This window comes from Aspergillus fumigatus, chromosome 1, assembly GCF_000002655.1.
Source record: "Aspergillus fumigatus Af293 chromosome 1, whole genome shotgun sequence".
Classification (NCBI taxonomy): Eukaryota; Fungi; Ascomycota; class Eurotiomycetes; order Eurotiales; family Aspergillaceae; genus Aspergillus; species Aspergillus fumigatus.
The window spans coordinates 2529903-2550590 of NC_007194.1; the positions used below are offsets into that span (position 1 = coordinate 2529903).

At 50.2% G+C, this 20688-nt stretch overlaps 6 protein-coding genes and 1 non-coding gene across 7 annotated transcripts; 6 read left to right on the forward strand and 1 right to left on the reverse strand.

Moving 5' to 3' along the window:
* The first annotated feature begins 1163 nt into the window (after positions 1-1163).
* AFUA_1G09770 (La domain family) lies at positions 1164-7013 on the forward strand. The gene is made up of 4 exons (XM_747251.2): positions 1164-3541; positions 3666-4785; positions 4852-5534; positions 5602-7013. Exons 1-3 carry the CDS (start codon positions 2806-2808, stop codon positions 5354-5356), a joined length of 2361 nt encoding a protein of 786 aa, XP_752344.1. The 5' UTR covers positions 1164-2805; the 3' UTR covers positions 5357-5534; positions 5602-7013.
* A 355-nt stretch (positions 7014-7368) lies between these two features.
* Positions 7369-8779, forward strand: AFUA_1G09780 (SPFH domain-containing protein; the record flags this gene model as incomplete). Its single annotated transcript, XM_747252.1, has 2 exons — positions 7369-7871; positions 7963-8779. The coding sequence occupies 2 exons, from the start codon at positions 7369-7371 to the stop codon at positions 8777-8779; spliced, it is 1320 nt and encodes a 439-aa protein (XP_752345.1).
* Positions 8780-9876: 1097 nt separating this feature from the next.
* hir1 (putative histone transcription regulator Hir1) lies at positions 9877-13152 on the forward strand (the record flags this gene model as incomplete). The annotated part of the gene is made up of 3 exons (XM_747253.1): positions 9877-10153; positions 10222-12978; positions 13055-13152. 3 exons carry the CDS (start codon positions 9877-9879, stop codon positions 13150-13152), a joined length of 3132 nt encoding a protein of 1043 aa, XP_752346.1.
* Positions 13153-13968: 816 nt separating this feature from the next.
* On the forward strand, positions 13969-15578 carry AFUA_1G09800 (YchF/Obg family ATPase; the record flags this gene model as incomplete). The annotated part of the gene is made up of 3 exons (XM_747254.1): positions 13969-14043; positions 14250-14807; positions 15027-15578. The coding sequence occupies 3 exons, from the start codon at positions 13969-13971 to the stop codon at positions 15576-15578; spliced, it is 1185 nt and encodes a 394-aa protein (XP_752347.1).
* On the forward strand, positions 14852-14957 carry AFUA_1G09805. The gene has a single exon (XR_013344470.1). It is a non-coding gene; the product is annotated as an uncharacterized ncRNA (small nucleolar RNA).
* Positions 15579-15909: 331 nt separating the features above from the next.
* Positions 15910-16778, forward strand: AFUA_1G09810 (translation machinery-associated protein 20; the record flags this gene model as incomplete). Its single annotated transcript, XM_747255.2, has 2 exons — positions 15910-16295; positions 16388-16778. The coding sequence occupies exons 1-2, from the start codon at positions 16138-16140 to the stop codon at positions 16776-16778; spliced, it is 549 nt and encodes a 182-aa protein (XP_752348.1). The 5' UTR covers positions 15910-16137.
* A 259-nt stretch (positions 16779-17037) lies between these two features.
* AFUA_1G09820 (RIC1 family protein) lies at positions 17038-20670 on the reverse strand (the record flags this gene model as incomplete). Its single annotated transcript, XM_747256.2, has 5 exons — positions 20232-20670; positions 18774-20168; positions 18444-18711; positions 17911-18389; positions 17038-17844 (listed from the first exon to the last, which is right to left on the reverse strand). The coding sequence occupies exons 1-5, from the start codon at positions 20490-20492 to the stop codon at positions 17038-17040; spliced, it is 3210 nt and encodes a 1069-aa protein (XP_752349.1). The 5' UTR covers positions 20493-20670.
* Between the last annotated feature and the right edge of the window lie 18 nt (positions 20671-20688).

A 20688-nucleotide genomic window follows, 5' to 3' on the forward strand; every position in this document is an offset into this window, starting at 1 on the left:
GAAGACCAGGGAGGCATGTAACTATTTCACCTGGAGAGTGGCATCAAAGATGGCAGAGAAGCACTCTTGTGCTACTGAGGTCGATCAATGCTCGTTTAAAGGCTAGTGATTCGAAAGCCAGTCGCACAAGCATATATTATGCACCAGCATGTCGTGTTTCTGGTGGGAGATATCTCCTGTAATGCGATGACCGTACACACTGACAGATATCCCCACCGATACAGACCTAGGCATACCTTATTGCCCCATCTGGCTTCTTGGAGTCCTTAAGAGTTGAAAGATATTATTAATGAGTCAGAATATCATCATCATCAACGTCTTTTTCTGAATTTTCCTTGCAAGGGTTTAGTAAAGTTAGATGGATGGGCTATTTCGCGTACATTTTGTGGTCGGATACTCTCGAATGGAATGAGGCTTCAATGCATCGTTGTAATGCGTTACTTTCCACAATAGGTAACCAAGAGCTTGTGTACGGCGTACGGAGTAGTAGGTATACAACGCTCCGCAGTACTTCAGAGAGAATCAAAGTCCATTACTCTATTTGGGAGGCTATCGCTTAGGCTGGTGCTGCCAGTATCGAGCTTAAAATGCAGCAGAACTCATGGTCCTGCTGTTTTTGGTAGAGCTACACGGTCTTGTTACTGTATACCTCTTCTTCCACTCGATCTATTTTCGGATACGAAGGTATGTTGGCGTTGAGAGATAGACGTAAGGGAGGATGTTAATTGGTGTTTGACTGTGATTTGAGTGATTGGGTGGGCATAGAAGTTGTAAAGGTTATGTGCCTGGAGGTCTTTGAGGTCCTCAGATTCCAAACAGTGGATGATTGTAAAGGGATTGACGGATAGCCTGGTGTCTGCCAACAGCGCCTCATCTATCTGTTGGTCATTATTGATACCTAATCCTCAGGAGGTCTTATGAATGGAAAACGGTGCCCTTGTTGTATTTATCAAATTTGTAAAGGAGGGGTAGAGGGGCTGTATTAGCTATGTTCAGAAACCAGCGTAGTGATTCGATTAGTTAGCTGTCAAGCGTTGAGGTAATCATGCATCACCGTCAAAGGCCTTAGGCCTAAGGACTCTCGTGAGAGCCTCCTTCCCCTCGAGCGCAGTAAAGTCAAAGCAATACAATATGAATAAAAACCTCACTTAGGGAGCCAAGCAGTTATAGTTACGTAGAACTACGAAAGTATGTATGGATGAATTGGTGAGTATACACAACCTGTGCTAAAACTGGCTCACCAGACAGTTCTCCGTAATGAAATACCAATACCCACAGAAACCCTGAATTCCACTAAAACCTCTCACTCTTCCTGACGGGCGTACGGCAACCGGGAGGAACCTTTTGATTTAATGAGATTATCTTTGCTTTCTACTCCGATTAGGCCGATGAAAGCCTATGAGCTTTAGGCTTAGATGCGGAAAAAAAGACACTGAATTTTTTTTTTTTTTACACGTACCCTCTTTTTTTTTTTTTTTTTTTTTTTTTCTCCCTCTGCACTTGCGGATTCCACAATAACGAATTGGGTTCTGTCTTTACTCTCGCTCTCAGTCTTCGGCTCTTCCACATCCCTCCGCTATTGGCAGTATTATTGCTACTTTTTCATTTTCCCTTTTCCCTTCTTATTTCCCTTCTCTCTCTCTCTATCGTTGTCTTCTTACCCCCCTCCTCCCCTCTCTTCCCCTCACATACTGGGACGTCCTACGGAGTAGTTTCTACAGTTCCCTCCATTCTCATTTTGTTTATCGTCGCCCTCTCGGCGTCTGTGTTGCTTGACTGAGCTCGTGCTATCCATCAGTGCGACTCTCCCGTTCTTCCGAATTCCTCCTTCCCACAATCCTGCGGGCAAGGGCATATCGATCGGTTGAATCAACACAACCTTATTTTCCGTTGCTTTCCAGTTATCTTGTTTGGCATTGGCCATTCAAGTTCTATTTGAAGCTGCTGTCGTCTCATTCTTCGAGTTCAGTAGGTTCTAGGAATCTCTCTGCGTTGTCGTCTCTGCCACGTGCAAGTCGCGCTTTTCGGCTCGCTACACAGGGTCAACACCAGACTTTCACTCTTCGAAATCCAGCCTGCCGCGCTGTCAGACAACATATCGATTCGTATTCGTACCATCCGACTGCTCGAAGAGAACGTTTGAACGCACAGTTGGATCTGCGGACGGATTGGATCTCGAACCAGGAAATACGCGTAACGGAAATAGAGAGAACAACCAAAGTTCCGTTGTGTTTGAGGTTGAATATATCAGATCGCTACGAGACCTCACTGTGATTGTCGTGGGATATCTTTGAATTCCTCGTCAACGTTCCTTTCGCGTCCTTGTTATCAAGACAGCATTTGCAATATTCATCATTCTCAATAGGACGTCGTTCAGCTATTACCGCAACGAGACCGCTCTCGACGACTATCGATGGTCCTCGCGTGATAAATTCTTTCTACCGAGAATAACTTTCTACATTGTCGCCGGCTACGGGGTGTCTCACGGAGATTTGTTTACCGGACAACGTCTACAGGCTACAGTCGAGGTTGGACTGATTCCAGTACCGGGAAGTTGCAGTTCGACGGGGTAACAAGAAGGCAGAAGTCTGAATATCCTGACTGTCCGTGTTGAAGGTTTCTCGCCTTGAATCGGCGCACACACTTTCCCTGTCATCGGAGTTTTCCAACGAAGGAACCTGTTCTCTGGCAGAACACAAGAGGAAACCTTCACATTCTATCACACCAAAGAAATAGTCTGCCATTCTTCCCACCTCTATTTCTTATCCTTCACGTCCATTCCAAATTCGGATTTCGAAAGTAGAAATGGCTACTACTTTTTCTTACGCCCAAGCAGCCAAGGGTGTCATTGCGACGCCATCGGCGGCAAACCCGGCCTCTACAGAGCCGAATAAGCCAGCTGTCAAAGCGGATGAGCAGAGCATAAACTCGAGTGTGCAGACGGAGCCAGAGACCACGGCTCCCACCGCTCCCACCGCAGAGACATCTCAGGAAGCAGAGAAGGCCGCTGCCAGTACCGACAAGGACTCGGAGAGCACAGCAACCGCTCCTTCTAAGACCAACGTTTCCGGGACGTCCTCACCGAGCGTGGGTGCTTCTTCCACATCCACAGTATCAAAGGAAGAGGAGGGGTCGAATACACCAAATGGCACTACCGAGTCCAACTGGGATAAGCAGTCCCAAGTTTCCGGAACAGATAAGCAAGGCAACGCTCAGGAAGCCAAGGATAAACCTAATGCTTCGTCCGACAAGGACAAGAAACCCCCTCTGAAGGAGCTGAAAGCAGCACCCTTACCTGCAGTTAACGTTTGGCAGCAACGAAAGGAAGCCCAGGAAGCTAAGGCCAAAGCCACCGCGGCACTCAAGTCCGCTGCATCTTCGAAACCCAGTGCATCGAAAACCGCATCCGTCGCCTCGTCGACATCCGGAGATAACCATCAGGAGCTGCCGAAAACCGCCCCTAAGAAGAAGGGAGCAGACGCTACATCCGATGGTCCCAAGGACAGAAAGAGGGCCGACGGAGGCAAGGGACGGGATGAGAGTAAGTCTAAATCCGGTCATTTGTGGTTTTTTACCACGAATGTAATCGCTATGGACTCTGAATTACTGGAGAGACCTGGAGCCCGCTTTAGTCCACAATCGGCAAGCTAATCGTGATTCTGCAGATGTTTCCATTCCACCTGTGGGCGATGCCTCTTCGTGGCCTACACCTCAAGTTGCACAAGGGGAAGAGAAGAGAAAGGCTCAGGAGAAGACTGAGAAGACTGAAAAGAGCCCTGTCATTCGGCCGCATGGAAAGGAGAAATGGATGCCTGTTCCTTATGTACCAACCGCTGTCTTCAACACGCCTTTGCCGTCATCTGCGCGCAGGGGTGGACGAGCTGGGCGAGTCGGAAGGGATGGAGCTCGCAATGCCACTCATGGTGCGCCTGGTGCTGACAAGGCAGCCACTGGACAGGCGGCTCAAGGTTCTACTGCTAAGCAGAACGGCGTTGGAGACAGAGGCAGAAATGAGCCTAGCTCCGCTCGCGCTAACTCTCTACCAGCCCCTTCGAAGCGCTCTAACAGCGTTGACGCTGGACTTGCTGATTCCCGCAAAGGCACTCAAGTTGCTGACCGAAACCGTGCGCCTAAGGGAGCCGAAAATGTGAATGGGTTGCCGGCTGGAAGACAAGCTGGTGGCAACGAGAATCTCCCACCACGGCACCGCGGCGATGCCAAGCCTTTCGTGAGAAACCACGATGCAGCTCACAAGGGTGGTGATAGCACCTCGAAGAGCTCACATCCCTTGGCTGACGCAAACACTGGCCTTCGCTCTAGCTCAACTCACGACCGTCGCTTCGAGAATGGACCGAAGTCAGCGGACTTGGCAGGTTTCCCTGGGGATCGTAAAGAGAAGGACTTCTCTCGTGAATCCCGTGCTGACAGGGGCCGGGGCTCTCATCGCGGCCGTGGAGGACATTCTGGCTTTACCGGTTCGCAAAACTCACAGTTTCCTAACAATCATATGGGGCACCACTCTTTCGTCCATCCCAAGTCCTTTGGATTTAATGAGCGTCAGCGATCTCACCATGGCCTTCCCAACGGCTCTCAACAAGGACATAGAATGTCTCTGAGATCGCCTTCTCTGCCAAACTCCGCTTCTATGTATGGCGTTTATCCTTTCCCTGCTGATATCAACACTATGTACGGTTATCAGCCGATACCGGCTGGCCCAATGACTGCTGTTCCTTATCAGCCGTACATGGAACCGTTCTCTCTCATGAGCATGATCTCGATGCAATTGTAAGTTATGTCTTTTGTTTTTATCGTGTTGCTCTTGCGATTCGCGACAGAAATTGATCCTGGCAGGGAATATTACTTTTCCGTCGACAATCTTTGCAAAGATCTTTTTCTTCGCAAGCAAATGGACTCTCAGGGCTTTGTGCCATTGTCCGTCATTGCTGGTTTCAAACGCGTCAAGACACTCACCGAGGATTTCGAAATGCTGCGCCATGCCTGCCGCCAAGTGAGGAACATTGAGTATCTGACCGGCGAGGATGGCATTGATCGGTTGCGACCAAGAGACAAATGGGAGCAATGGGTTCTTCCCGTCGAGCAGCGCGATCCTTCAGCACAGAATGAGGGTCCATCTCTGTCAGCAGATGCCGGAAAGTTCGATGAGCAGAACCAAGCCAAGGAAACAACAAATGGTCTACCGAACGGTAGCACCGAGCCTCAGGTCCTGAAGACCTCTCTATCTTCTACCGCGCCGGAATTCTCGCCGTCGAACCCAGTAATTCCCCAGGCTGAAATTGCAAATGTAGGATCCCATTTGATGACCGTCCCTTCTCAGATGTTAAAGTTGAGAAGTTGATGGTCGTGGTACGCAGGCCAAAGCTCTCTTGCGCAGTACGGCCTCAGCTTCTTGACTATTCCCCCCTACCCCATTTTACAACAGATCTGTTGACACTTCTAGGATAGCGGGCGGACTAGCTCCCTCTAGAGATATTATACCTCCCTCGTCCCACTGTCTCGACGGCAAATGACATTATGTATGCTTCACCTTTCGTGCTTCCCGTGGTGTCTTCTCCCACTCCTCATTGTACTAATAAGAAACAGTTAACTCGTGAGTGATACGGCGCACGATAGTCTCCACAAAGATCATTCGTCGGTACTGTGGGATGGAAAACAAGCTATTCAACCCAGTCTCCTGCTGCCCTCCGATAATTCAGTCCCCGAATCTTACAGTACTTTTCAAAAACGAGTTCTTTACGAACAAAAACTAACGCCCGATCAAGATGATGACCGCGAGATGGATATTCTGTACCAATTCTGGTCACATTTCTTGGTTTCAAATTTCAATGCACAAATGTACAATGAATTTAAGAGTCTAGCGCTTGATGATCTCTCTTTCCAAAACGCCAGCAACGGGTTCAACAGGATCGGTCGGTTTATGGTGCCTTTTTGTCGAACCAAAAATATCTCCCTGCTGAGGTGGTCGAAGACCTCTTTGTTCTATGAAGGAGGGAATTGTCTACCCACCAGAGTGGGCATATGACTTCGACACTCGACGTTCGGCCTGGCATAGTCTTGCGACACAGGGAATCGCCTGAAAAATCGACAGCCTTCTCGATGCTAGCCTGAGAGCCGAGCTGGAAAAGTGATTTTGTTATTCTTCTTTTTGCTTCTCTCGTCTTTACCTTTTTTTGTGCCTCTATCATGACTTGCATCACTACATCTCAGCTTCTGCATTTACTTTTTTTGTGGCGAGTTCCCGCTAATCAATTCCCAAGACGAGATGGAACATATTTTTCGGCATCTCGTCGCTTTGTTTTTCTTATTCGGACGCTCCTGTTCTTTTTGCTTCAGTCATGGGAAGGGTTTAAAAACTATTCGGAGTCCGGACATGATTTACTGGGCAATATCACCTGTCTCTGATTCTTGCTTCTGTGGTGCGCCGAACCTAAGCGATTTTCCACGGCGATAGAGTTCACTTCGGCAACCTATTCTTTTTCTTTTTCTTTTCCTCTCTACTTTCTTTGTCCACTGCGGTAACCTGTCCCTTGTCATGCTTGCGAGTCTCTGTACGAATGGAAGGAAAATGCAAAAATGAAGCCTCAACTTTGAAACCAGCAATAATCGACTATGCACAGGAGAAATCGGGAAGCGCCGTACGGATTCTCCTCCAAGCGCCCTAGGACGACTCCAGAGGTGATCTCTCCATCTGCTTTCATGGTGCCTTCTGCGGTTCTACATCTTCTCTCCAACTTCCCCTTATCCTCTCATCCTTTCTTCTATTTTGCATAAAATGGGTCTCTTACTGTGAGAGTAAGGCGGCGTGCATAATACGGGTAATTGTTTTATTTTTCATTCTCGGAACGTGTCCATTTCTCCATGGAAAAGAAAGAATCTTTTCAGAAGTGAAATAGACGAATTTCCTGACCACGTCTACAATCGTGATATGAGTAGATTTTCGTATTAGTGAATTGCTTCCAGGAGTACCATTCGATGTTCTCATCGGCTTCTCAAAGGGTCAGCACAAGTGCGTGATGGGAATCTCCAGAACACGATTATCATAAATAAGATCTTGCTCGTGCTCACCTCGTCGTGACTATCAAAATTATGAACAACATGCTTAAGCTCAAATGAAGTTGAAGTTAGATCAATTTCCTGACGAGAAATAACTAGACTAACTAGAAAGCGATAGGCGGTGACTCAGCAAGGACCTTCTGCCTCAGGCCATCAAATCACCAAGTGACGACCGTAGTAGCCAGCCAGCTGCACCCCAGCTTCTCCCTACGAGAGCTTGACAGATCAAACTTGCCCCAAATACTCACAAGTCCATTCACACGTCCCTCGCCTATTTTTCGTAATTAATCCCTCACTATGGAAGTGGCGTCCAGGCAGTCATCGAGACTGCTTCGGTCCTCCATTCGCGGTTCTAACCGCGTGGCCCTCCAGAACCCTTGTCTTTCTAGCCCTCGCATCATATCTTCCAACACCCTGAGTGCCATTCAACGGCGGAATGTCTCCTCAACATCTCGACGGACTGCGCCAGAATCGTCACTGCTAGGCTTCGGACCCGGTTCGGTGCCCGGCGGTGCACCCGCGACATACTTCTCAAGTCGCTCCGCGCTTCCCATGAACACTGTTATTCGATTCGTCCCTCAGCAGACTGCATGGATCGTTGAGCGGATGGGCAAGTTCCATCGAATCTTAGAGCCTGGATTGGCAATCCTAATCCCCTTTATCGATCGGATCGCGTACGTTAAGAGCTTGAAGGAGTCTGCTATTGAGATACCGAGTCAGAATGCCATTACCGCGGATAATGTTACGTTGGAGTTGGATGGTGTGCTATACACGAGGGTATTTGATGCCTACAAGGCAAGGTGAGTGTTTCAGGGGGACGAAGCTAGCAGGTCGCGCGAGGTGGCTTGATACCTAAGACAAGCAAGCTGACTCGTTTCAATTGTCGATCAGTTACGGCGTTGAGGATGCTGAATATGCCATTTCCCAACTAGCACAGACAACTATGCGCTCGGAGATTGGTCAGCTCACGCTAGACCACGTTTTGAAGGAGCGTGCCACGTTAAATACCAATATTACGCAGGCTATCAACGAGGCAGCTCAGGACTGGGGTGTGGTCTGTCTACGTTATGAGATTCGGGATATTCATGCTCCGGAAGGTGTTGTTGCAGCGATGCATCGTCAGGTGACGGCAGAGCGGTCAAAGCGTGCGGAGATCCTCGAATCTGAGGGTCAGCGACAGAGTGCGATCAACATCGCGGAGGGTCGGAAGCAGTCCGTAATTCTTGCGTCTGAGGCTCTGCGGTCTGAGCGGATTAACCGTGCTTCTGGTGAGGCAGAGGCGATTATGCTCAAGGCGCAAGCGACTGCCAGAGGTATTGAGGTCGTTGCTAAGGCCATTGCAGAAGGCAGTGAGAACGCGCACAGTGCCGTCAGCCTCAGTGTCGCAGAAAAGTACGTCGAGGCATTCTCAAATCTTGCGCGTGAAGGAACTGCTGTCGTTGTTCCTGGTAATGTTGGCGATCTTGGTGGAATGATTGCGAACGCCATGGCCGTCTATGGCAAGGTCAACGAGAGCCAGGCGCGCTCCATTGCCGCAAAGGCCCTTGGAGTGCAGGAGCCTACTCAGATTGAGCACTCACAACAACAAAAGGCAGAAAAGAACACTTCCGAGCCGGAGGGTCAGGCTGCGTCTGAGACTGACAAGGCCGGGAGTGTCGCCGATAGTGTCTTGGAAGGATTTGACCAAGCCAGCCAACAGAGAAGATAGAAGAGTCTGATTGAAATGATGCTTTTCAATAGCCTTTTGGCACGATCCTCCAGCTTTCGGGCGTTTCCTTCCGCTGAAGGCGCCTCCTTTGACTCCGTCCAGCTGAAATTATCTGTTGGTGTACGATAATATCTTGTGATAACTTGTACCTTACGACCTCCCGTCTTTTGCGACTATGATCCTACTTCTCAACAATATCTAGCATGTTCTCAGGAGTGCAGGCAGGGAGCTACCGCGGCGAAGAACAAAAGTTGTCGTCGGCAAGTGTTGTTGGCTGGCATTAGCTGATTTTCTTACGCTTATCCTTTCTCTCCTCCTGTGTATAATGTACAGTACCCCAATATTGAGGTGGAGGCGAAATCAACATTAGCCTTTTATATCTCACCATGAATGCCATCAATGCAGGATATGCAGTCCATTGTCAAGATAAATATGCGGAATAGGCCCTGCAGGGGAAGAATATGAGGAAGCTCGGACCATCCGACTGCCGCGCCTGGAGATCGCGACCTTGGCTCATCAGCCCTCCTTTGTTCGCGTTGGTGTCTTCTTAGATTAATCTGTAGACAAAGTTCACATCAACTGACTGGCGCATCCCTTTTGCTCAACCTGAAGCTTTATTTCAGTCAGCAAATATTTCCGAATATTGTTGCTTCTGTCATTCGGCCCATATTAATAATAATATTTCATCCTCGGGTGAGCCGCAGCGCCGTCTCTCTGCGATGCTCAGATAAACCACAATCCTGCAATCCACGTCAGCCTACTAGGAGTCCAGCCCGAACATAGCGGTCCTACGCGGAAATCCAAGCATCACTGAAGTCTGCGAGCGAAACCTCAGCTGTTGCGATGCATATTTTTAAGCCGGTTTGGCTGACCCATGGAGGTGCATTAAATTGTCTTCCTTTTTCAATTTGGCGCTTTGTGATACCTTGAACCACACTCAACCTGGCTACTAAACTTGTGCTAATACTGTTTCTTGCTTGAATAGGGGAGAGAAAAGACTTTGAGGTTTACGCTTGCGACATATCCCCGGATGGAAGCCGTTTGGTCACAGCAGCTGGAGGTGAGGAATTCCCAGACCAATCTGTGGGCTAAGCCGTATGGAACACGAGGTTGGGATGGATGCTGATATAAGCGATTTTACTCTGGGTGCAGATGGATACGTTCGAATATGGTCAACGGAAGCGATCTATAACACGGGGAACCCCGAGTATGCGAACAAGCCCAAGCAGCTTGCGTCGATGAGCAACCATTCGGGCACGATTCATACGGTTCGATTCTCGCCCAATGGCAAGTACCTGGCGTCGGGTGCGGACGATAAGATAGTCTGTATCTATACATTGGATGCGAATCCTCCTTCACATGCGTCGACGTTCGGTAGGTGCTGGCTTATTTTGACCGTGGGACGGGAGCTGGCTAACCGGTGTTATCTTCGCAAATGCTAGGGTCGAACGAGGCGCCGCCTGTGGAGAATTGGCGCACGATACGGAGATTGATCGGCCATGACAATGATGTTCAAGATCTAGGATGGTCGTACGATTCTTCAATTTTGGTATCTGTAGGACTGGATTCCAAGGTCGTGGTCTGGTCAGGGCATACATTCGAAAAATTGAAGACATTGTCCATCCACCAGAGCCATGTCAAGGGAATTACGTTCGATCCGGCAAATAAATACTTCGCCACGGCGAGTGACGACCGCACAGTCCGTATCTTTCGATTTACGTCGCCTTCGCCAAATTCTACGGCTCATGATCAGATGAACAATTTTGTGCTCGAACACACCATATCTGCGCCTTTCCAAAACTCACCACTTACAGCCTATTTCCGTCGCTGCTCATGGTCACCAGACGGAATGCACATTGCGGCTGCCAACGCAGTGAACGGGCCTGTTAGTTCTGTTGCAATTATCAACCGAGGTTCGTGGGATGGAGATATCAATCTCATCGGCCACGAAGCACCGGTGGAGGTATGCGCTTTCTCCCCGCGATTGTATTCGAGTCAACCGGTCAGCAAATCGGCGGTTGATAATCAGAATCATGCAATGCAGAATGTGACAGTCATCGCATGCGCTGGCGGAGACAAGTCACTGAGCATTTGGATCACTAGTAACCCTAGACCCATTGTGGTTGCCCAGGAGATGGCTGCCAAGTCAATCTCAGATCTAGCCTGGAGCCCCGATGGGAAATGCCTCTTTGCGACTGCCCTCGATGGTACGATTCTTGCCGTTCGCTTCGAGGACGGGGAGCTAGGCTACCCAATGGCGATGGAAGAGAACGAGAAGTCGCTTACAAAATTCGGCACCAACAGAAGAGGCGCTGGTATCGCTGAGACTACGGATGGGCTACTGCTTGAAGAGAAGAGTAAAGCTGGAGAGATCAAAGACGTCGAGGGGCGAATGGGTGCTTTAATGGGCGACGGTCATGCCACAGCAGAAAGTATGGTCAATGGCAAGACGGCACCGCTTCCGTCAAACGGTGCAACACCCGCGCGAGGTCCCTCGCCTGCTGCAGATACGCAGAAGGCTCAGCCTAACGGCACCGCAGCAACACCCGCAGCCCCAGAACCGGAGAAGCCAGATCCGTACCAGGCGAAGTTGGAGAGGCTGAAGCAGCGCCCGACGTACACGAAGGATGGCAAGAAGCGAATCGCGCCTCTTCTGGTATCAGGAGCGGGGGCGGCAGAGTCATCTCTTCCTCAAGCACGGCTTATGGCTTCAGTCAGTAGCCAAGTGAAGGCCGATGTGCCACAGTCGATTGTCGATCTTTCGAAACCTTTTGATGGATTACCTAAGGGTGGACTTTCTGCGTTGCTTTTCGGGAATAAGCGAAAGCTCGCGCAACTCGAGGGCGATGAAGATGGACATGTGGAGAAACGGGTCGCACTGGCAAGTCAGAACGGCGCGACACCAATCCTCGCAAATACGCCGGATGGACTTCTTCCGGCGCAACCTCAACCTGCACCAACGGGACAGCAGCCAACGCCGGAGTTCATAAGGCCTGCTGTAACGAACCCCTGCATGGCGATCAGCCAGCTCCGTCTCGCGGTACCAAAGGTCCGCAGCCAGATCGTGCGAGCCATTGATTCCAACGGCAGGCCGACGGAACCGCCTAGCGCTACAGGAGAGCCGGGGAAATCGCGGGCTGACGTTGTCTTCGAGGCTCGTAATCCTTCCCCCGCAAGCTTGACAGGTAGAGCTGTAGATCGCGAGCCTGTACGACTCACGCTGTTTCGCGGCGAACAGCCACTGTGGCAGGATTTCCTCCCACGGACTGTGCTTCTGGTGACTGGTAACCAGAGCATGTGGTCTGCTGCCTGCGAAGATGGATCAGTCTACATCTGGTCACCTGCGGGCCGGCGACTTGTCAGCGCTCTCGTGCTTGAAGCGCAACCAGTGATTCTGGAATGCAATGGCCCATGGATTCTGTGTATATCAGCGGTGGGTATGTGCTATGTCTGGAACGTCAAGCATCTTTCTTCCCCTCACCCTCCCATCTCCCTCCAACCGGTCCTCGACGCGGCAATTCACACGCTGGGTGCGCATCCGTCCGCGGCTCCAGCAATCACCAATGCGCGAATCAACTCGGAGGGTCGGGTGGTGGTCGCATTGTCCAATGGCGAAGGGTACTCCTATTCGCCTTCCATGTACACTTGGCAGCGCGTCTCCGAGGCATGGTGGGCTGTTGGCAGTCAATACTGGAACTCCACAGAAGCTCCGGTGGGTAACCTGCAGTCTGCGGGACCGCAGCAAGACAAAGAGACCACGGCCGCCGTCTCAGCTGGTATTATTCCGTTCCTGGAACGCAATACGACAAACGAGACGCTTCTCCGCGGACGAGCGTACTTCCTGCAGCGGCTGATCAAAGTCCTCTTATCTCGCGAGGGCTACGAGAGCTTCGAGTCAAGTGTGTCTATTGCCCATATGGAGAACAGACTTGCCGCAGCGTTATCGCTGGGAGCTAAAGAAGAGTTCCGCCTCTATTTGTCTATGTATGCCAAGCGTCTCGGGGCGGAGGGCCTCAAGATGAAGGTTGAGGAGCTGCTGAAGGGTCTGATTGGTGGCCTATTTGAGGAGGAGGACGAGACAGGCACAGGCCGCCGGTTACAAGCGAACGAAAAGGAGGATCGAAACTGGCAGGAGAGCTCGGACACCCTCTGTGGCTGGCCACGCGAGGTGCTGTTGAAGGAGGTGATTTTAGCCTTGGGTAAGTTGCAGGGCATTCCTTCCTCTTCACTTGATGCACATATGTCGCTAACTCTACTTTTTCTTTGTGCCATCAGGTAAACACCGGGATCTGCAGCGAGTGACTGTCCCCTATGCCAAGCTGCTGGGCGTGGTAGACAATGAGTCCGAAGACAACGACGCAATGGAAACATAATCAGAAAAGAACAGTTGACAGTTTGATTCTTCCGTCCACGATCTTTTTAAACGGCGTTGATGATTCGGGTTCCTTGTGGCTGGTTTTGATTGAGTGGTAGCTATTTCTTCTATCGTAAAGGAGCTACGGATTGTGGGGTTTTTTTTTTTTTTTTTTTTTTTCTTCGCTTCCACTTCATATATCCGGATGTAACATACTCTTTATGCTATAGTCTTGCTTCACCACCTGACTTTTGAAGCGCATGAACTGAGTCGCAAAGTGGTTTTGTGGCCATTGCCTGATTCTCTTTTATCACAAGTAGGCCTATGTCACGTGCATGACCAGGGTTCGGTAGTCATGTGGGCGGTGAGTTATTAACTGGCAGAAAGATCGCAAAAATTTCCGAGAGCACGAAAAGCAACGAACAATAACATTATAGAGAAGAGAAATTAGCGAAATCCTGTACAAGTACTCTCTGTAGGAAAGGAAATCATCACCATCTCATCTCAATTGCTCTTCCAATTATCATCCAACTATATAACAAAGATTACTGTTACAGCCTAAGCTATCTCCCCCTCAATTGACCCCTCCCGCTCCCTTCTTCTCTTCTTTCCCAGTCTTTCTTCTGCCCACTGTTGGTGGGCGCTTTTCATCACGTCTCCCGCACCGCCCGCCGTCTTTCTCTTCCTTTCTCTACCCCTCCGTTTAGAACGATCCGCAGCTGGTTCTGCTTTTGCCTCGCGTCTCCATCAGTCCTTGCCCTTCTTCTCCCCGGTTTCTTCCCCTTATTTTTCTGCCTTCTCCCGCCGAAGCTACTCCAGCAAGAAGAAGAAAAAGATGCCTCCCAAGAAGGCCGTCGTCCAGGAGAAGGTCCTGTTGGGCCGTCCAGGAAACAACCTGAAGAGTGGTATCGTATGTGAGCATTGACCCCACCGTACTATTTTTTTTTTCTGCCCTATTTCCCAGCCTTTGCTTTTTCCCCCTCCCCTATTTAAATCGCAGCTCCTATCCTGCAACGATTTTCTTCATTCACATTCTCCTCGTCGTCTACCATCCTCTGCTATACTCACACAGATGTGAAGAAACCACCATCCCATCTAACAATGGCTATTAATTAGGTCGGACTGGCCAACGTCGGCAAGTCGACACTCTTCCAGGCCATCACCAAGTCGTCTCTGGGTAACCCGGCGAACTTCCCCTATGCCACTATCGATCCCGAAGAGGCTCGTGTCATCGTCCCTGATGAGCGATTCGACTGGCTCTGCGAACACTACAAGCCCAAGTCTCAGGTTCCCGCCAACTTGACCGTGTATGATATCGCCGGTCTGACCCGAGGTGCCTCTACTGGTGCTGGTCTGGGAAATGCTTTCCTTTCCCACATCCGTGCTGTCGATGCCATCTTCCAGGTCGTCCGATGCTTCGACGATGCTGAGATTATCCATGTCGAAGGTGATGTCGATCCCGTCCGTGATCTGACCATCATCAGCGAGGAGTTGCGGATCAAGGATATCGAGTTTGTCGAGAAGGCACTCGAGAGCTTGAGCAAGCAGACAAGGCGCGGCGGACAGTCTCTTGAGATGAAGAAGCTGCGTGAGGAGGAGGCCACCGTTGCCAAAGTGCTTCAGTTCCTGAAAGATGGAAACGACGTCCGCAAGGGTGACTGGACTCCCAAAGAGGTATGCTTCTATTCTTTTCTGTCCATCATTTTCTGTATACCCTTTCATATGATGAATAAGAGCTTTGCTCGATATAACCCAGCTCGTCGAACAGCCTCATCTTTAATTACAACGCAGAGGCTGTCATGAGATCATGTCCTATCTGATTCAATCGACAAACCATTGTGCACTGTTTACGCCATCTGTCTGTGCTTCAGATACTAATTGGCCAATCCATAGGTTGAGGTTATCAACCCTCTCTTCCTGCTCACGGCCAAGCCCGTTGTCTATCTTGTCAACCTCAGCGAGAAGGACTACATCCGTCAGAAGAACAAGTACCTGCCCAAGGTCTTTGAGTGGATCCAGAAGAACTCCCCCGGTGATCCTCTGATCCCCATCTCCGTCTCCTTCGAGGAGCGCTTGGCTGCCTTCGGCGATGACGCCAGGGCAGCTGAGGAGTGCAAGGCCTTAAACACCAAGTCCGCTCTGCCCAAGGTTATTGTCACTATGCGCCAAGTCCTCAACTTGGCCAGTTTCTTCACCACTGGTTCAGACGAAGTCCGTCAATGGACTATCCGCAAGGGCACCAAGGCGCCCGCGGCTGCTGGTGTGATTCACACTGACTTTGAGAAGACCTTCATTCAGGCCATTGTGTACAACTACACCACCCTGCGGGAGTATGGCGACGAAGCCGCTGTGAAAGCCGCCGGCAAGATCATGACCAAGGGCAAGGACTATGTAGTGGAAGATGGTGACATTCTCCTCATCAAGGCCGGTGCCGCTAAGGGCTAAATTGATCACTCAAAATTTGGATATAGCTCATATACGCTGATACTTTGCTTGGGTTTACTCGTGATTCCCACCCAGGCATGGTAGAAGTACCCAATATCAGAATGTTGAAACCCAGAGTCGCGTTCTTGTAGTGCCACCAGAGATGAATCGATTAGCCCGTATTCCAATGTAGCTCATAGATTGGTAAGGTGTGTAACGGATCAGGCATAAAGAGCTGCAATCAGCACGTGACAATGTGCTGCCCCTCTCCGCGTTAAGCGTGTAATATCATTGGCGCAATTCGTTGTCGGTCATGAAGCAAATAGCAGACTGGTTTGACGCCGAGAAAAGCTCAGCGATCGACCATTGATTGACCTCTCCATTGCATACCCCAAAATGTTCAAGAAAGAGTAAGTACCCTGGGAGTCCGAGTTTGCGTTCGGAATCCGCTATGTCATCTGTGAGAACCTCGCGAGCCAGCAAGCCAGCTACTTATCTGTTACCCCTCCGCAAACAACAAAATGAATGTGCCCAAGACAAGATTGATTGCGGTTATCCGACCCAAGCAAATCAGTGACGAATGCTAATAGAAGTTGGAAATAAAGTATCCCCCCAAGCGGCCGCTCAAAAGTCAAGTCCTCGGTGCAGCGCGGCCTACGCCAAAAGTTCCTCGACACATATCCCGGCTTCGAGCCGTATATCGATGAGATCCTCCCCAAGAAAGCTCAACTCGACGCGGTGAAATTGTAACTTCCCCGGCCCAGATTCCCTTGGAGGCGGAATTTATACGATTGAAGGTTGGGATGGAGGCTAATGGTGGGACGCTATAGACCGGATAGGGCGACACTCTACACCATCGAATCGACCCCTCTGTTCTACCAGCCCATGGATGGGCCGCCGATCCCACATCTCAAACTGCTTCATTCCTACCCTGATGCATTGCCGACGGTTCAAATCGATCGGGGCGCGATCCGGTTCGTGCTTTCAGGTGCGGCGCTCATGGCGCCTGGGTTGACGTCGCCTGGTGGGCGGTTACCTGATGCGGAGCATGCGTTGGAGAAGGGGCAGGTGGTTGCGGTCATGGCTGAAGGGAAGGAGCATGCGTGTATGGTTGGGCCGTTGAAGGTCGGAACGGAGGAGATGAAGGAGAAGAAGAAGGGTGTGGTTATGGACGAGGGGCATTATCTGGGCGACGGCTTGTGGAAGATGCATTGGGATTGAGTTGGTTCTCTTTGTAAATTGAGTTCTTGTTCTTGTGCGCATTGCCAACTGAGTATGCTTTAAGGAGCACGTATGTCATTGTTGATGAAGCTGCTGTTGCAGGAGATTAGAGATGACTATCATAAAGGAGCAATTCGAAGCTAGTGTGCAGCTGTCAGAACACTGAGCCTGATAGGCTCAGTGTATCGTCTATATACGGATAAAGTTTCAATTGAATACAATGTAGAAGAGAAGCTGCGACACGCTCTTTCGTACATGCTCAGTGACTGATCGCAGAGAATGTGCTCTGATCGTCTGTCGTGCTGTCCACAGGGGATCCTTGGTCATCTGGACTAATCTGTTGTCGCGAGTGTGGGGAAACGGACGATGTTGGCGATAATGTTGGCCAAGGTGGTGAATAAATGTCCAAGCCTAATCCTTTGGAAGTGATCCCAGAGCCGTTCGAGGTCAGCCCGCCTCCTGATTGAACTGCGTTTCTCAGCCCGACCCGCGAGATAGCGCGTCGAAGCATATCCCCAGATGCATCAAGAGCAATTAGGAACCGTGCCAGTTCACCACAGAGCTCCCAATCACTATTTTGTGATGCAAGACCAATGAGGCGGACAACATAGTCTTCAATTGGAGCCTCGTGACCACCCTCGCCTTCGTCCTCCATGGCTTGTAAGACGAGCAGATACCCCACTGCCGTCTTAAGGGAGTTGAGCCTCAGGGCCTGTTCGAAAAGATCCTTTGGAGGGGGCAGGTGGTTGAACAGGGTGCGCCATGAGCGAAGCTCGGTCTTCCTTGTGCACTGGACAACGATGTCCAAAAATACTTTGATCGGCAGTGATGCTTGAAGGAATGAAATGACGGATGGCAATAGTGGCTCGTGTCTTCGTGAGGGATCATCTGTCTTGCTCTCTTTCCTCTCGTTATCAACATCGTCATCCAGGACGTGGTGCAAAAGCATTTCTAAGGCATGAGGGAAATATGAGAGGTGGGAGAAACGTTGGCATAGTGTGAGCGCTGCCGCGAGGTCTCCACGGACAAGATCATGTTGTAGGACATATGGTAGGAATAAATGGGTCTTCTCAACATCAGTACATATGGCAACATGGATGGCATGTGTAAGGTGAAAAAGGGAAGATCATACCCGTATAGCGAATTTCAGAGCGACAAATGTGACATCACGTCTTTGTATCATTTCTGACTCGACACCCAGAACTATGCCCTTGTTCAACAGTACCGACAGTGGGTAGAAGTCCAAAGGCACTTGGACTGGCTTTGGTACTTCCTCTCGTTGCAGAACGTCATGCACATCCCCCCAGACGAGCAATTCCTTGCCGCAGAATATCCAGAGGGAGTCCCGCAGTGATTGATCACTATGGTGGTACGCACTCAATGCCGCCTCGGCCGAGGGGCTGGCTGGAATAGACTCATCCACCGGCGGTGCAAAATTGAAGGAGAATTGATCTCGCATCAAGATATAGTACTCAACGTCGTGAGAGATCACCCGCATATCATATTTAAGTTCGCCAGATTCTGCCAAGGTCGGTTGTAACAGAACCATGTTTCCGTCAACCAAGAGCAGCACCGATGCCACCTTTACATCTTGAGACGGGTCGCCGTTCCCTGCCAGAGGTTAGAACTTGCCGCATTTCACTAACCGATGAGATTGATACTTACGCATCTGATCCTCCGGCAGTACCCAGCTAATCGCCCGAACTCTGGTAGGTGCCCGCACAATACCATTGAACGCAATCTGACCGACAGGGACAAGGGTTATCCGTTGCTGCATCGAGTTGATAATATAATGGTATAAAATGTTATCATAAGTGTAGACGAGAAGGGAATCTTCGCCTGAAGGTCCTATGAACACTACCGGCGAGGGAAGGTGTTCTGTGTGCAATACTGAATGCTTGTTCAAAGATAGTTCTCGGGAATATAGACGCAACTGTTAAAAGCTATCAACCTTCCGTTGCTTTAAAACAGTTTAGTGGTACTCAAAGGACGAACCTCGTAGGAGCCATCGCTTTCGACGGCGGCAATCAAAATGTGCCCATACCAGCACATGCCGCCGCGAACGGCGAATGAATTTTCTGTCTTCGGATCTTCAAAGACTTTCCAGCGACCACTATTGACGCTGTAATGCGCCAGTCCCCGTCTACCTGCAATGGCTATGTATCGTCCGTCTTGTGAGACAACACTCGAGCGGATCGGCCACTGGGAATGGAGGTACGCTGGAGGATACTGTGCATGGTGCCACAGTGAGTCCTTGCCCGAGATTGACATAAGATCAGGTAAATCATGGCCACGATACAAGATGACTTCTGTGCCAGTCTGTAACAAGCCTCTGGCTAGGTTAGCCGAAGAAAAACAGCCCGTAAGAGCGCTTCGGGCTGTTTCAAGGATCCATATGCGTCGGTCATTCCGCCCTGTCAATAGTATGTCTGACCCTCCACCTACCCAGCATCCATTGGACACCCCAGTCAACCAGTCTTCTGAATTGTTTGCAGCGAGTGATCTATCCACCGAGAAGCTGTTTCCACCGGGTTTGCCAAATACGCTCCATGTTGTCCAGCCATGATCATAGCCTGCAAAAAGACAATATCCATCCGGAGAGTAGGACATGAAGTTCAAGTTGCCAATGGTAGTAGGAGAAGCGGGTAGTGGGAGCTTGTGTGAAAATGGAACATTGCCCAGATAGTCTTTTGCCGTATAGACGAGAATCTCACCATTGGCGCAGTTCACTGTGAGCAACGAAAATCGGGCATTGATCGCGACCTTGACTGCCTGTTCCCCATCACGCTTCGGATCGTGGAAGCAGTGGCCTTGGAAAAGTTTCTTTGGAGATCCTGCTGTGCTGGTGCTCTCAGGCAGTCGTTGTACGGCATATGCTTGTCCTTCGCTGGTAACCCACACCAATAGATTGATCGCTCGATCGTAGACCATATCCGTGAGAGAGGTCCGCTTTGAAACATTCAGAGTACGGCTGAGTAGCTCTGACGTGGTCTGGGCTCCGCTTGCATCCGGAGCCCACCGAATGCATTGGACAGCTGCTGGTTTGACGGTGGCTACAACCAGCTCCCGGTCAAGAGCCAGAGCTTTGACAATACCAGATTCGATCTTGATTGCCATCCGAAAGTGGAGGCTGACATCACGCACTGCATTCGCATCGTCCTCGGCAGACAGTCGAGCGAGCTGCTGACGACGGCTCTGACTCGATTGATCGAAATGTTGTTGATATACGCGACTTGTGGGGTCGGTGGCAATCGTGTAAGTAAGCAGATATCCACCAAGTGTCTGCACAGCAAGGATCGTCGAGTCAGGATGCATCAGAACAGCGACATTCGACCCATATGTCTTCATGGACGAGGCGGAGCGGGCAATCGCAGCAACAACTGTAGTAGGCTAAAGACAAGTCAGCGGATCAATTTACACTCCGTAACATCCAAGGGGCCCGCAAGGTCATACTCTAGTCTGCCAAACAGCTATCGAGGAGTCGGTCATCGTCGCAAATATGTGACCGGTCCGAGAAATACACAGACCAGTAATGGCCTCATTGGCCCAGGCCGACTCAGTTTCGGGCCCCTCTCCCTTATCATTGTGATCCGTTAGAGATCTCTCCTCCTCAACAATCTCACGCTCATTCGCCTCGGAATCTATATGTGAAGTAACTGGAATCCCTGGGCCATTGATCGCATAGACCCGCGGAACTCCATTTGGCCAGTACATGGCTCGACTTGGGTGCGATAGTCACAGACAGGAGAAGGAGCTCACATCGAGTCATCTTCGAATGCTCTAGGGTGGAGTTTGATGTGTCAAACTCGGGACTTTCCAATCCCAGAGAGACCCGCTGTGATTAACAAAGTTCTCCACGCCTTAGCCATCAAGTTGAACGAATATCTGATGTATACACTTGAATTCAAGC

Bases quoted from the DNA above. Each gene is read 5' to 3' on its own strand.
- AFUA_1G09770 (XM_747251.2), top strand. From the start codon at position 2,806: ATGGCTACTACTTTTTCTTACGCCCAAGCAGCCAAGGGTGTCATTGCG. The intron at 3,542-3,665 runs GTAAGTCTAAAT...GTGATTCTGCAG, and splicing joins AGGCAAGGGACGGGATGAGA to ATGTTTCCATTCCACCTGTG. The intron at 4,786-4,851 runs GTAAGTTATGTC...TGATCCTGGCAG, and splicing joins AGCATGATCTCGATGCAATT to GGAATATTACTTTTCCGTCG.